At 39.0% G+C, this 13,519-nt stretch overlaps 1 protein-coding gene across 4 annotated transcripts in view; it reads right to left on the bottom strand.

Annotated features, from left to right (window-relative positions):
• The window catches only part of PDSS2 (decaprenyl diphosphate synthase subunit 2), a 267,116-nt gene extending 266,335 nt beyond the window's left edge, over nucleotides 1-781 (bottom strand). For 2 of the 4 annotated variants that reach the window (XM_019929522.3, XM_073789477.1), the window contains exon 1: nucleotides 214-780. In XM_019929522.3, coding sequence (XP_019785081.1) covers nucleotides 214-494 — 281 coding nt within the window. In that variant the 5' untranslated portion in view covers nucleotides 495-780. Of the gene's footprint in view, nucleotides 1-213 lie in introns of all 4 variants that reach the window. The other 2 variants (XM_019929521.3, XM_019929520.3) reach the window with 2 other exon arrangements.
• Nucleotides 782-13,519: the final 12,738 nt, after the last annotated feature.

Here is a 13,519-nt window from a genome sequence, read left to right on the forward strand (position 1 = left end):
GTGTTCTCATTCTTCCTCCGCAAACAGAGTTAGTAAGTTAAGGTGAGTAGAATAGAGAAGACACAACATCGAATGCCTAGGATGGCTGACGAAAGGAAGAGGTAAAAAGGGATAAGCAGGCAGTCAGTCTCAGAGAGGGAGGAAAGGGTGTATAGGCCAGAAAAAAGGACCCGAGTGGGTGCGAGTGTGTCAGGGCGAGAGGGAGTAGCTCACCTGGCTGTGGTAAGCAGAGGGTGCTGAGTCCCCACCAGCTTCCGCACCTGCATAGCGATGTTGCTGAGCTCGTCGCTCAGCAGGCAGCGGAGGCTCATGAAGGACGTGGGGTAGCCCACGATCTTCTCCGCCTCTGACACCACTTGGTTCCAGTGGGCCGGGGACCTGGAGGACTGACCACGCCAGGAGACCACCGAGGAGATGGTGTCGAGGGGGCCACGTCGGGGCCCCGAGGCCCCGAGATAACAGGGCAAGCGCAAAAGCAGCTGCCGAAGGCTCATAGTTTGAGTCTGGGGGTGTCAGGGACTTGAGCGTGTCCGGAGGTGGCGCGGGAAACAAGCTAGAAGCAGATGAGGAACTTGCGGGAACTAGAAGGAAGCAGCGCTTCTTGACCCTCAGAGGAGGGTCGGTTTCTGGAGCCGTGACCAGAAACGAACTTTAACTGCAGCTTTCTGCAGACTGGGTTAGACAGACAACAGCCCCAAGTCAGCGCTGCCCACGGCCATCTAGGGTAGCAGCCACAGCACTGCCTAAGTGGGGAACGCCATATTGTGAGCGTCAAACGCGGCTTGCCGTAAAGACGGAGGCGGGCTGTTCTGCGGCAAAGAATTTTTTCCTACTTTACGGCGCAGCCGTGAACGGCCCGGAGGGGCGGGGCTTTGGAGGTGAACCCCGGAAGGCGAGGCAGGATGAAAACATCAGCTCCTCCCACATTCTCGTCCCTGCCTGCGAGGACAGAGGGTGACAGAGACCGGGTTGTGGGCCCCGAGTGGTGCCCCAGCCCCTTGAATCTGGGACGAGTCTGAATCGTCGTAGGATTCCCACCGCGCAGCGCAGAGTGGGCACGCATAAATATGTGTCGTGAACGAGGGTCGGTGTCTACTAATGGTCTTTTCGCGGCCTCCAGCCCTCCGGAAGGAAGGGCTCAGGCGGAGGCGCCAGCTCCTCTGGGAAGCCATCGGCCGCCAAGCCCTGGCAGTGGTGGTGGACTGGCGTGAGGGCCGCCTCTCGGACTGTGGGGCTTCAGGAGCTGTGCGCCACGGCTCATGTGGAGTGAGGTGGGAGGCAGAATCCGGACGTGGGGCTGAGCGCTCGTGACCTCTGCTCCCAACCTAGGAAAGGTGGCGTAGCCCCGCAGAAAGGGTGTTTTTTGTTTTTTATTTCCCCAGGGTGTGTCCTCATTCCTTGTCTCTGGCCGCCTCACTGAGCCTCAGTTCCCATGTGTACAGCTCAGGCAGAACCAGCAGTGCCCCCTGAACGGGTGCAGAGAGACACTTGTAGAAGGAAGCTCCGCTCACCGTCGAGAATCCAAAACTACCACTGACTCTAGTGCTTCCACTTACATACAGCCCATGTATTAGTTCATTTAATCCTGAAAACAACCCCGTTAAGTAGATAATATTAGTATTCTCCGTGTTTCACATGAGGAAACTGAGGCACAGCCAAGTCGTGTAAATTGCCTAAGGCCACACTAGGCAGGAAAGTAAACCCAGGTAATCTGGTTTCTGAATCCATGTTCTTAGCTACAACATTACTGTTTAAGTAGCAGGTTACCAACCACTTCTCATTGTTGTCAGCGTGGTCCTGTAATGCTACCTATTCTTTATCATGTATGTCTAGCATCTTGCCCCCTATCTCATCACCCAAAACAAGTGTTAACAAACCCTTGTTAATAATAAAGATATATTACCGAGTTTTACACCCTAAAAAAATAGCTTGTAAAACTCTCTTTAACTTTCAAAATCCTTTCAAATTCATGATTGATATTTTTAAAATTAGCATCATGCCTAATACTGGACTAGACTCGGGCTACATAAAAAAATTCAGACTTAAAAACGGCAAATTAAGGAGTAATTATTCACTTTGCACAAAAGATGCTTTCTCTAAAAAGGTTTAGCCTCAGACTCCCTTTGAATGGCAAATTTCCCTTGTGATTTAACAATCCAATTTTATTTCCAAAAATTCAGTTTAGGCATAACTTTTCAAGGGTACATTTTAGATAAAGTGAATTATGCTCATAAGTATTAAAAACAGTCTGGCCCAATAAATAAGGCAGGCCGAAGTTCAAAAACAATTCCTGTGAAAGAGATAACACACTCCCGGCAATAAAATTCAGGTCTGTTCTAGATGAAAATAAATGTGGAGAGTGAGATACCTTACCATTCTAAAAAGTTCCAAGGCCTGAGCTTCTGGGTTATCCAAGGTGAAAGAAGTCATGAAAAAAAGGAAGGGAGATAAGGACTGAATGTGATATATTGTGCACCTGAGGCTGTTTCTTTAGCAGCATGGTACTTTAAGACTAACTTTTCATGCAATTTCCTTAATACCAATTCACAGCATGTACTTTAATTTCTCCACAGAAGCCAAGAGCATTATTCTCTGGTCATACTCTATTAACCAAGTTTTTGATTATTCATGGAACTTTTAGTCCCATTTACTTTAAATAAATAGCACTTTCCTTTATTCCTAGAGTTAAAAGTTTGCATTATACCTAATGATAATCAGTTTTTAGAAGGTTAAAATGGTATTTATTATTTAATCTTCCAGATAAATACATAACTCCTTAGAGTCTGACTAAAGAGATATCTGAATTGCTAGTGACTTCTGGAGGTGCAGAGAGGGAGAATCTGTGACTCTGCCCTTCCTCTGTCACTGATGATAGTCATTTTGAGGATGTCTGTGAATGTGTGCATAAAGGAAGAATACAGCAGGGTTCCTTACCTTGGCACTAATGACATTTTGGAGCAAATAATCCTTTGTTATGGTAGGCAGGGGGCCGGGGGTGAAGGCTGTCCTGTGCATAGTAGATGTTTTGCAGCATCCCTGGCTTCTACTCACTAGGTGCCAGTAGTACCCCTCTCCAACCAGATTTGTCTGAGGACCTGGCCAAATGTCCCCTGGGGGGCAAAATCGCCCATAAGAATACAGGGAAATGGGAGATGCTGAAAGAAAAAAATTCCCATCCATGACATTTACTCCTACAAAGCAGCAGAAGAGGTCCTGGGTGTGAGCAGCCCTGCAGATTAGAGAGTAGTCACTCTACAATCTGTGGAAACCTCCAGCCATACACAGGGACATCTCCTTGGCATTGGGATTTTTCTGGAGACAGAAAGCTGACAAAAGATGGTCACAGTTCCTCCTTCACCTTTCTAAAGATCCTGAAGCTGGTAAAGTACTAGTGGACTTCACTTGCTGTCTCTCTGCATTCTGCTGACCTTAGAAAGAAGTGAGGTCATATTTGATGTCCTTTTCTTTGGCCAGAAACTCGAACCAGCCTTTGGAAATACAAGGTCTTAACACGGATGGTGTATGCTTTGGGCTTTAGCATTTCCATGATTAGGTGAGTGGAAATAGATAGGGATACTGCAGCCACCCTCCTATCACCCTCAAAACAATCACCTATTGTTTATGCTAAGAGAGTGCTTCCAAAAGTAGATGAAAGCATGGCATATATCTTGGGGCAGAATGATAAAAGGAGGCAATAATCTGATCAGCAAAAATCCAAAAGTTTGACCACCTACTGGGTTGGCAGGCTAGAGAACAGGGATGGTACATATTACCAGTAAGAATGTAAAATGCTGTGTAAGCAGCACCTATGGAAGGGAATTTGATAATCCCTAGCAAAATTACATATATGTTTATATACTGTGTGTAATTACAATATACATTTGACCCAGAAATCCGAATTCCAGAAATCCTTCCCAAAATATAAAATGACTTATGCACAAGGTTTTTCACTGCACTATTATTTGTAATAGCAAAAGACTGGAAACAAACCAAATAACCATACTAGCTGAATAAACTGGGGTAGATCTATACAATGAAACACTATGCAACTCTGAAAAAGAGTGAGGGCCATCTCCAGAAAATCTGTCTCGTATATCTCCAGAAAATATGTCAGCTTTAAACAACAACAAAAGCACAACCAAGGTGCAGAACAGTATAGTATGCTATTTTTTTAGATAGGTGAACTACAAATATATATTTTTATACATTTGGGAGGGGGGAAAACTGGTGGAAAGGACAGGCACGCAAGCAAAGTACTCTGATGAATATACCTTGACTATATAGTTTTGACTTTAGAATCATATATATATATATATTTTACATATTCAAAATAATTTTAAACTCAAAAGAAAAATGTGATTCCTAAAATTTGAAAACAACTGAAGCAAATTACCTAACTGTATATTAAGTTGGTGGTATAATCACACCAAGTAATTAATTTAATGACTTCAGAAAATACTGTTTTCACTGTACATTCACCGAAGAATATGCTCTCAGGATAAATAGATTTACAAAGAGTCTTAAACTTCATTCAGTGTCTTATTGCTAGTAGAAATACAGATATTATTACTTTCAAACTATTCTTGTATATTACAGGTAAAAACCAATATTAGAGTTGTTATGAATGATTTTCAGAGTAAGTAGAATCCATGTAAGATTAAAGGTGAATTGGAAATAGTATGAACTTATGATTTTTCCTTTTGAAAAGTGTTTCTTATAACAGAAACAGACTCACAGATATAGAGAACAGACTTGTGGTTACAAAGGGGGAGGGGGGTGGGGAAGGGAAGGATTGGGAGTTTGGGATTAGCAGATGCAAACTATTATATATAGAATGGATAAACAACAAGGTCTTACTGTATAGCACAGGGAACTATATTCAATATCTTGTAATAAACCATAATGGAAAAGAATATGGAAAAGAATATATATATCTATATATGTATAACTGAATCACTTCGCTGTGCAGCAGAAATTAACATAGTAAATCAACTATACTTCAATAAAATAAATTTTTAAAAAATAAGTAAGTACATTTCAGGAAAAAAAATGTTTCTTATATCCCAACAAGGAAAATTTTACATTTATTGAAGAAGGAAAAAAAATTTACTTGCTTTATCCCTTGAAAAGTCCTAGAAGTAATGATAATCGTGTACCAATGAGCACCTTTAGCGTTCATATTGTACTTTTAATACATCATTTCCAATTAAAAGGAAGGACATTCTTTGGAGGAATGCCAGATGTCAGGTCTGGGGCTAGAAATGTGCATGATGAGCCTGGGACACCCTGTTGTGCCAGAAGCTATTAAAGTCTAAAGTCTAATGGGACAAGTCAAAGGGAAAATGCTATCAGCATAAAGGAGCTTCTACTGGCTGAAAAAGGGACAATCTGAGCATCGGAAAAGAGTAAGACAAGTACAATTGATTGAAATTCATTGATGACCTATAAATCTTTTTCATTATTAGACATAACTAATTGAGTATTTGCAATATAATGAAAGAATTGAGCATTTATCCTGCCCTTCCTGAAAGAATTACATTTAGTGGTGTCTTAGTCTGGCTTACCCCCTTGAAAGCTGAACCTGGGACAAGGGCTTACTTTTAGGTAGTATATTTTGGACAGCATTCTCAGGAAACAGCAGCGGATGACTAGGAGAGTGAAACGGCAAGTCAATACAAGGGTGTTCTTGAGTTAGTCATCACAGTGGGCAATAAGGCCTTGAGCCTGCAAGGACTCCTTGAATTGCTATGTAGAATATACCTCATAATTGTCAGCTTGATGCAAGAGAGGAGCAGTTATCAACCAGCTTCCATGGCCCATTGATCAATATTTTCCCCTTGGGACCTTAGCCCCGTCACATTTCTAAGCTGTCCTGTGAGTGCTAGCAGATGTCCCACCTTCATGGAGTCAGAGGAACTTGGGGGTAGAACGTGAGATGTATGAGGAGAGATGCTGTCAGGTTACACCTGCAGGAAGCAGGTTGCTTCAGCAGTGGCTGTAGTAGGAGGCAGGCTGAGAGGATGTGAAACTGGGAACAACTGCCTCTTCTAATGTGGTAACCAAATAGCTCAGGCTGGTGAAAGAAAGTTTATAACACAATTCCACCTAATAGAAGGGGAATAAAGGATAGGATTAGGAAATCACCATATTGTAATTCCTTACGAAATAATCAATTCAGGCAACAATCATCAGTAGATGAGAGGTTGGTGGGGAACTTTGCAATGGAGGCCTCAGGCTGACACCACCTGCAACCACTAACCACTGACAGCATCACTAGGAGTGGGGAGTCCACATAGTTGTGCCTCCTGGTGTGGTGCATTATGAAGTATACAAAACTACCTATGAAATATTCTTGCCCATATAGTTGAATCTAAATCTCCTCAAGCCTGTAGGTCTAACTTCCAATTTTCTAGAAACATAGGAGGGAGACAAACAAGTGAAATAGCTTCACAAGGAAGCAAACAGACCAATCCAGCATGTAAGATATTCTACAACTGACTGAATTTATTTAACAAGACAAGAGGGTAAAATGGGAATGAGTACAAGGACTCCTCTAAGTTGAAAGATTTTTAAGGGGCATACCAAACCAAATGTAATGTGTAGACTTTGTTTAAATCCTGATTCTATCAAACCAACTGTAAAAAAGTAAGTTTTGAGACATTTAAAGAAATCTGAGCCATAGTTTTGATATATTAGATATTGCAAAGGAATTATTAATTTTATGTGTTAGTCTGCAAGAAAAATGTCCGTATTTTTAAGTGATACATACTAAAGTATATAGGGATAGAATAATGCAGTGTCAGGAACTTGCTTTATGACATTTCAGGAGGGGAAAAAATAGATAAAGCAAGTATGCTAAAATCTAGAAAGTTGTTGATTTAGGATGATGAGTATATGGTATTTGTTATTCAATTTCATGTAGGATTGAATATTTTCATAATTAAAAAAATTTTAAGAGGCAAGTAAATATCCTCATCCCTTTTTTATAAATGGAAGGAAGTCAAATGAATCGCCCAAAGTCATAAAGCTGGAAAGTGGTAGAGCTAGATTTAAAGCTCATCTCACTCCTTCCCCCGTATCCTGTTGTCTTCAGAACTGAATGCATTTATTTATTTATTTGTTTATTTTCCAGCTTCAGGTACACATAATTGCTTCTTAACACACTTTCATCATTGGTCCATGCATTGTTCTTTTTTATTTTATTATGGTGGTAGGCAGCCTCTAAGATGGTGCCCAGTGACCCCTGCATCCGAATAGTCGTACCTTGTGTGGTCCCCTTCCACTTTGTCTCAAGGTTGGTATGTGTGATCAATAGCATGCAGCAAAAGTGATGGTGTGTTAATTCAATATTAGTTTTATGAAAGACATTGCAGCTTCCCTCTTGGTCTCTCTCTCTCTCATATTCTCTCTGTCTCTGTCTGTCTCTTTCTCTCTCTCATTACTTGCTATAGTGGGGGAAGCCATGTTATGAGCAGTCCTATGAAGAGGCCCATGTATTGAGGAACTGAGCCTTTTGCCAAGAACCATGTGAGTGAGCCATCTTGGAAGCAGATCCTCCAGCTCTTTTAGAGCCTGCAGCCCTGACTCACAGCTTTACTGTAACCTCGTGAGAAACTCTGAGCCAAACCACCCAGCGAAGATGCACCCAGATGCCTGACCCAAGGAACTATGTGAAATAACAAATATTGTTTTAAGTTGCTAAATTATAGGATAATTTGCTTTGCTACAATTAAAAAACTATAAATCTTTTATAAATTATAATTACAAATATATAATTCATAATTTTAAATCCTTGTAAAATATATATAGTGAACCCACCACCGGCACAAGCACTAGAATACTGACAACAGCTTACTTCTGACAGTGTGGCCTTCCTCCATCCCATTCTCCTTACTTCCTAATCCAAGGTTACCTTTATCCTTAATTTGTATTTATCATTCCCATGATTTTTAAGACACGTAGTTTAATACTATATGTATTCCTAAAAGGTATATTATTTAGTTTGTTATTTTTAGCTTAAAAAGGAGATCCAATGCTAGATGTAATTTTCTGTGACCTTTTTTATTTACTCAACATTGTTTTCCTGAGATTCACCCATATTGATGTTTATAGTGGCAGTTCATTTGTTTTGACTGCTGTTTAATATACATACCACACTTTATCCCTTCTCCTGTCAATGGACATTTGGATTGCTTCCAGATGTTTTTCTTTTTTCTGTTACAACAATGTTGCCATGAGGAGGTTTACAAATGCCTCCAGGTTCACATGTTAAAAAAGTTTACATCTAGCATTGGAATTACTGGGTTGTAGGATATGTGAATATTCAACTTTAATAGATAATGCCCAACAGCTTTCCAAAGTGGCTTTTCCAATTTACACTTCCACCAGCTATTTACGAGAGATCCTGTTGATCACTCCCTCTCAACATTTGATATTGTCAGACTTCTTAAAATTTACAACAAATGGGTATAAAATGGAATCTCATTACAGTAGGAATCTGCATTTCCCACATCACTGAATGTCCTCTCCATCTTACAGATTAACCTTCAAAGATGATGTGGGAGAGTATATATGACTATAATTCTTCATTTTAATTTTCCTTCTCAAATCCTCCCCATGTTCACATGTTCTTTCTTGACATCTAATGATCTGAGTGTTTTACCTTAGAACAACTCTAATTAGGGAGGAAATGGACCAAGACGGCTCTCCTTTTTTCCTAGTTTCTCTCCCTACAGAACAGCAATGTGGAATTGACTAGCAATGCTGCTAGTTAATGTCACACTAGGATTAGCTCAGTGGGTGGGGGAAAAACTTGGTCCTTCTCTTTTACAAAGACTCCTTCCAGGAGACTATTTTCTTTTAGGAACTTGGAATGGAAAAAAAAAAAATCTGCTGAGACGGTTTTTGCTTGAACATAGACAGCATTAAAAACAGTTAGCAACACCATACCGAGAGCTCTGCCGCGCATGCTCCCACTGCTTTGGTTTCCATCTCTAACTTTGTTTCCTGCCCCTGGGTGCCCTCCTCACTTTCTTGGAAGCCCAGCTTAATTTTCAAAGGATGTTTGTAAAGTTTATCTGTATTTCTGGATGTCTATAGTAGAGACGTTTTCTGTTCTCTAATTTACCATAAAGGTCTGATCTGGAAGTTTCCACCCTCATTGTCCTCTCTTTCTCTTTTCCTTCACTTAAAAAATAAATTAAACTTTTTATTTTGGAATAAATTTAGATTTACAGAAAAGTTGAAAAAAAATGGCTAGCAATCTGAGTTCAACAGTTCTGTTCTGAATCACTGTATGATCATAGGCTAGTCATTAACCCTTCTGAGTTTAAAATTACAAATCTGTAAAACAAAAGTAAATGATCTCTGAGGTCCAGTTAAGTATCAAAACGTTTTTATTCCATGATTGAAATTAACTAGTAGACTAATCTGGTCCTTATGGTCATTTCAGTCTTTCTCTGTCTCTCTGATCCAAACAACCCAGTCGACCTTGGCATTAACATAGGTTGTAACACCAGGCCCATAAGGAAGATTTCAGAGAGGACCCTATCATTCTTCTTTAATGGTTCTGTTTGTCATTGCATCCCCACTCTTAATACAGTGTCTGCTGAAGAATAGACACCACATAGATATTTGTTGGTCAGTTGAATGAATACTGAATGAATGAGCTGGGCCTTTATTCTCCATTCCTTTCTTTACTCCATCATCACACTCAAGTTCAGAAGTTATTTTAGTTGTATTTTATTTATGATAAGATCAGTAAACCCAGAGCAAAGAATATCTCCATGACTACAAATTCAGCTAGTTCTCCATTGCCACTTAAACATTTCTCATGAAGACCAAAAAGTCACCATAACTAACTGAATCAAAATCTCTGGACTTGAGGACCAGGTATCAGTATTTTTCAAATACTCTTCAGGAGATTCTAATATGCAGCCAGGGTTGAGAATAAATATTCTAGAAAAATGATAATCTAACCATTTTTACTATTATTTCTTGTTGGTTCTCTCTCTCTCTCTCTCTCCCTTCCTATCTACTTTCTTTCCTTATATTCTTTCTTTTTTAAGAAAAATAAATATATAGGTCAGACTTCATCCCCTAAGTTTCTAGAGAAATTGTGATAGAATTCTACATATAGAAGAATCCTCCTTTTGTTGCATAGAATGCATACATAGGTAACATCAGGCAGAAGGGGGTCGAGACATACTGCATTTGTTATACATAGAAAGGTTGACAATATCAAATTATAGAGTTGTCAAGGCATCTTATCAGTAACTGCTGCCCTGTAGTAATAAATATAACTCCTAAATTACCTGAAAATATTTTCTCTGTCTTAAGATGCAGCTTTCTTCTAAAATTGGAAAATGGAAAATTCAAGGATGGATGTGTCTATGGATGAACAATCAAATCAGTATGGTCAGTTAATTCTAAAAAATCACTTTTTACAAATTTACTGAAACAACTCAGTCAAGCCATTCTTTTCATAAGTCCAATGACCAAGTCAACTAGATAAGTCAATTTGAAACCCCATGTAGACTCACACTAATTCTTATCTAGAAATAGCTATTCAAAGTCCCCCAAATTAAAGTCATCATATGCAAAGGCTATTATGGTGTGGCCCATAGATAAATATATCTTTAAAAACTATTTTTTCCCAAATAAAGATAATGTGTCTGAAATGAGAGGGAGAAAGAGAAAGAGATTCCGTTATTAAACCTGGAAATACAGAAGCAGTGGTATCAACTTGCTGGGCTGAAGAAAATTTGCGAAAGACCATCTGAGATCAGATGATTAGGAAAAAAATCATGTAAGGTCATTTCCCAACAGCTGACATCCACATAAAAGAGATGTCATTGTCAACTACTACGGTGTCAGAGCTCTTTCTCAAAAGTACCGTGGTTTAAATCAATCAGAAGAGCTCGCTGTGATGTTTTCTGTTCTTTGAAATCATGCCATAAGCAAACATCTGTAATAAATATGTTTGAGTATTATAGGGCTGGTATGACTACGTTGGGAGTAATAGGTTTGAAGTGCATAACAAAATAAAAGGAACATGCTGATGTCAAAGGGAGTAAGAGTTGCTTTATTTTTCTAAGAATAAAAGAGACTGGGTTCCCAAAGTCTAAACAAAGAACAACTCTACAAGACACTCTTTCCATGGAGAGTGACAGAGCTTGGTGATTAAGGGATCAAACACAAGAGCCAGATTCCCTGCATTTGAATCCCAGCCTTACTATTAACCAATAGTGCAAAACTGGGCAAATTATGTAATTTACTCTCAGTGCTGTGGTTTTCTTAGTTGTAAAATGGGAAGAACAATATTACCTATATTAATGGGTAATTTTGAATATTAGCATGAGTTCATAAAGTACCTAGATCAGTGCCTGGCAAATAGGAAACTTACATCACAAACACTCATCGTTCTCCACTGTTCAGCCATAGGTCCTCCCAACTTCAAATCAGTAAAAAATATAGATATAAAGTGCTTTTGTTTCTTATACTTCTAGGAGAATGGCTATTTTTAACTCCAGAACAAATCATACAATTTACCCACATAGCATACACATGTGCGTACAAAAGACAATTGAAACGCTGTGTTGCTTGTGAATATTATGGTGATGTGTTGTTTTAAGGGTGTTAAAAGTTATAGGGCTTAGAACTTACTTTATTTCAGGTAGAAATCCATTCACTTTTGAAGCCCTCTTTTGAATTATTAGATTTCTCTTACAGAGGTCTTTTTGTGATATTTTTAAATGGGTATTTTTTTTACTTTTTATTACTTTCTATTGTAGTTTTCAAACTTTACACAAAAGTAGAAAAAAAAGGATAATGAGACCATATGTACTTATTATCTGGTTTTGGCAGTTATCCACATTTTTCACTCCCCTTCCCAACAGTGCTGGAGTATTTTGAAGCAACTCCCAGATATCATATTTTGCCTCTAAATATTTCAGAATTTATTTACAAGAAATGAAGCCTTCCTTTTTAAAAAGTAATCACAATACAATTGCACCTAACAAAATGACCAAAATTCTTAACATTCAAATTGTCTCAAAAATGCCTTTACATGGGTGATTTGTTTAAGTTAAGATCTGAACAATGTGAAACGGGTAGTTTAAGTTGTAGCTATTTGGTTTTATATGTTGGAAGATCTTTCAGCTTCATACTTTTTCTAAAGGGAAATGAATGACCACAGCTGCAATTTGAAGTTGAAATCATCATAATAATAGAGGAGAGAAAGCTAGAGTAAGAAGTGGAAGTCTCACAGTAGGTTTGGGCTTTACTTGTAACACTGACCCAGGGGTCTATTTCATGACAGTAGATTCTTTTGCTATCGTAGAAAGAAGAAAAACAATTCTTCTAAAGTACTTGTGATATAGGAAGCATATGGAGTTTAAAAAACAGCCTGTCTGTGGGCATTCCAAGACACTGAAGCTGAATGAACTGGTCAACATCTCAATCTTTGAAGTCCCCTGGGCATAGAACTCTCTCCTGTTTTTCATTTATCCCAGGCTGTAAGAGAGACAGTCTTTTCTTTAAAAATATTTCCAAAGGATTTGTTGGTGATATTTGCACCTTCGTTCTCATATTTTATAATCATGTCTCAGGTTTTTTTTTTTCTCTGCAGGACTGTTTGCATGCCTCTTAAGGCTCGAATCTAATGTTTTTATTGGACCTCATTGTTTTTAATATTGATTTAATACGACTGCCATTGAAGGCCCCAAGCGTTTTTACAAGGAGACACTTTATAATTCCTTTATAGGTTACTTGTAATTATCAGAATAAATGAGATATCCCTTTCAAAGGAGGTGGATAGGAAATAAGTAACAAAGGTAGTATTTATATAGATAAAATGTTAACATATTGGTACGGTGTGGGGGGAATCCAAAAATAAATGAACCCACATCCTTCTGTGGATTGCTACAGTATAACCTCTTGCAGCTATGAAAGCTAGTGAGAAAATCATCTTTATTGATTAGGAACTCAAAATAGTCTTTTATCTTGCATACTTCTTTTCCTCGGGTCCCATTTATTATTGTAAAATTACCACTGCTTCTATATTTCTCTTTATAATGCCTTTTGGAGTATGGTTTGTTAAAACTGTATAGAGTGATAGTTAAGATACTAGGCTCTGGAATCAGGCTAGATCTAAATCTTGGTTCTATCACTTCCTAGCTGAATGTCTTTGGGCAAATCACTTAACCTTTCTATGCTTTGGTTCATTCATCTGTAAAATGGGTGTAAAATACCTATATACCTACATTATTATAAAATATTTTTGATTATAGTTCAGCAAATATTCACTCCCATCTCCCTTGGGGTATGACCCCCACTCCGCCCCACTGATGTTGGTCTTGGTCATGGAATACTGGTAGAAGTGACAGTGTGCCAGTTCCATGCCTGGTAGCATGTGTTTTCACTTGCCCTCTTGTTCTCCTAACGTCACCATGAGGAGCATATGCCCCAGGTAGCTGTTCTTCCCAAAATAATGAGACACTTATGGAGCAGATCTAACCTA

This window comes from Tursiops truncatus, chromosome 12 (genome assembly GCF_011762595.2).
Source record: "Tursiops truncatus isolate mTurTru1 chromosome 12, mTurTru1.mat.Y, whole genome shotgun sequence".
NCBI classification, from domain to species: Eukaryota; Metazoa; Chordata; class Mammalia; order Artiodactyla; family Delphinidae; genus Tursiops; species Tursiops truncatus.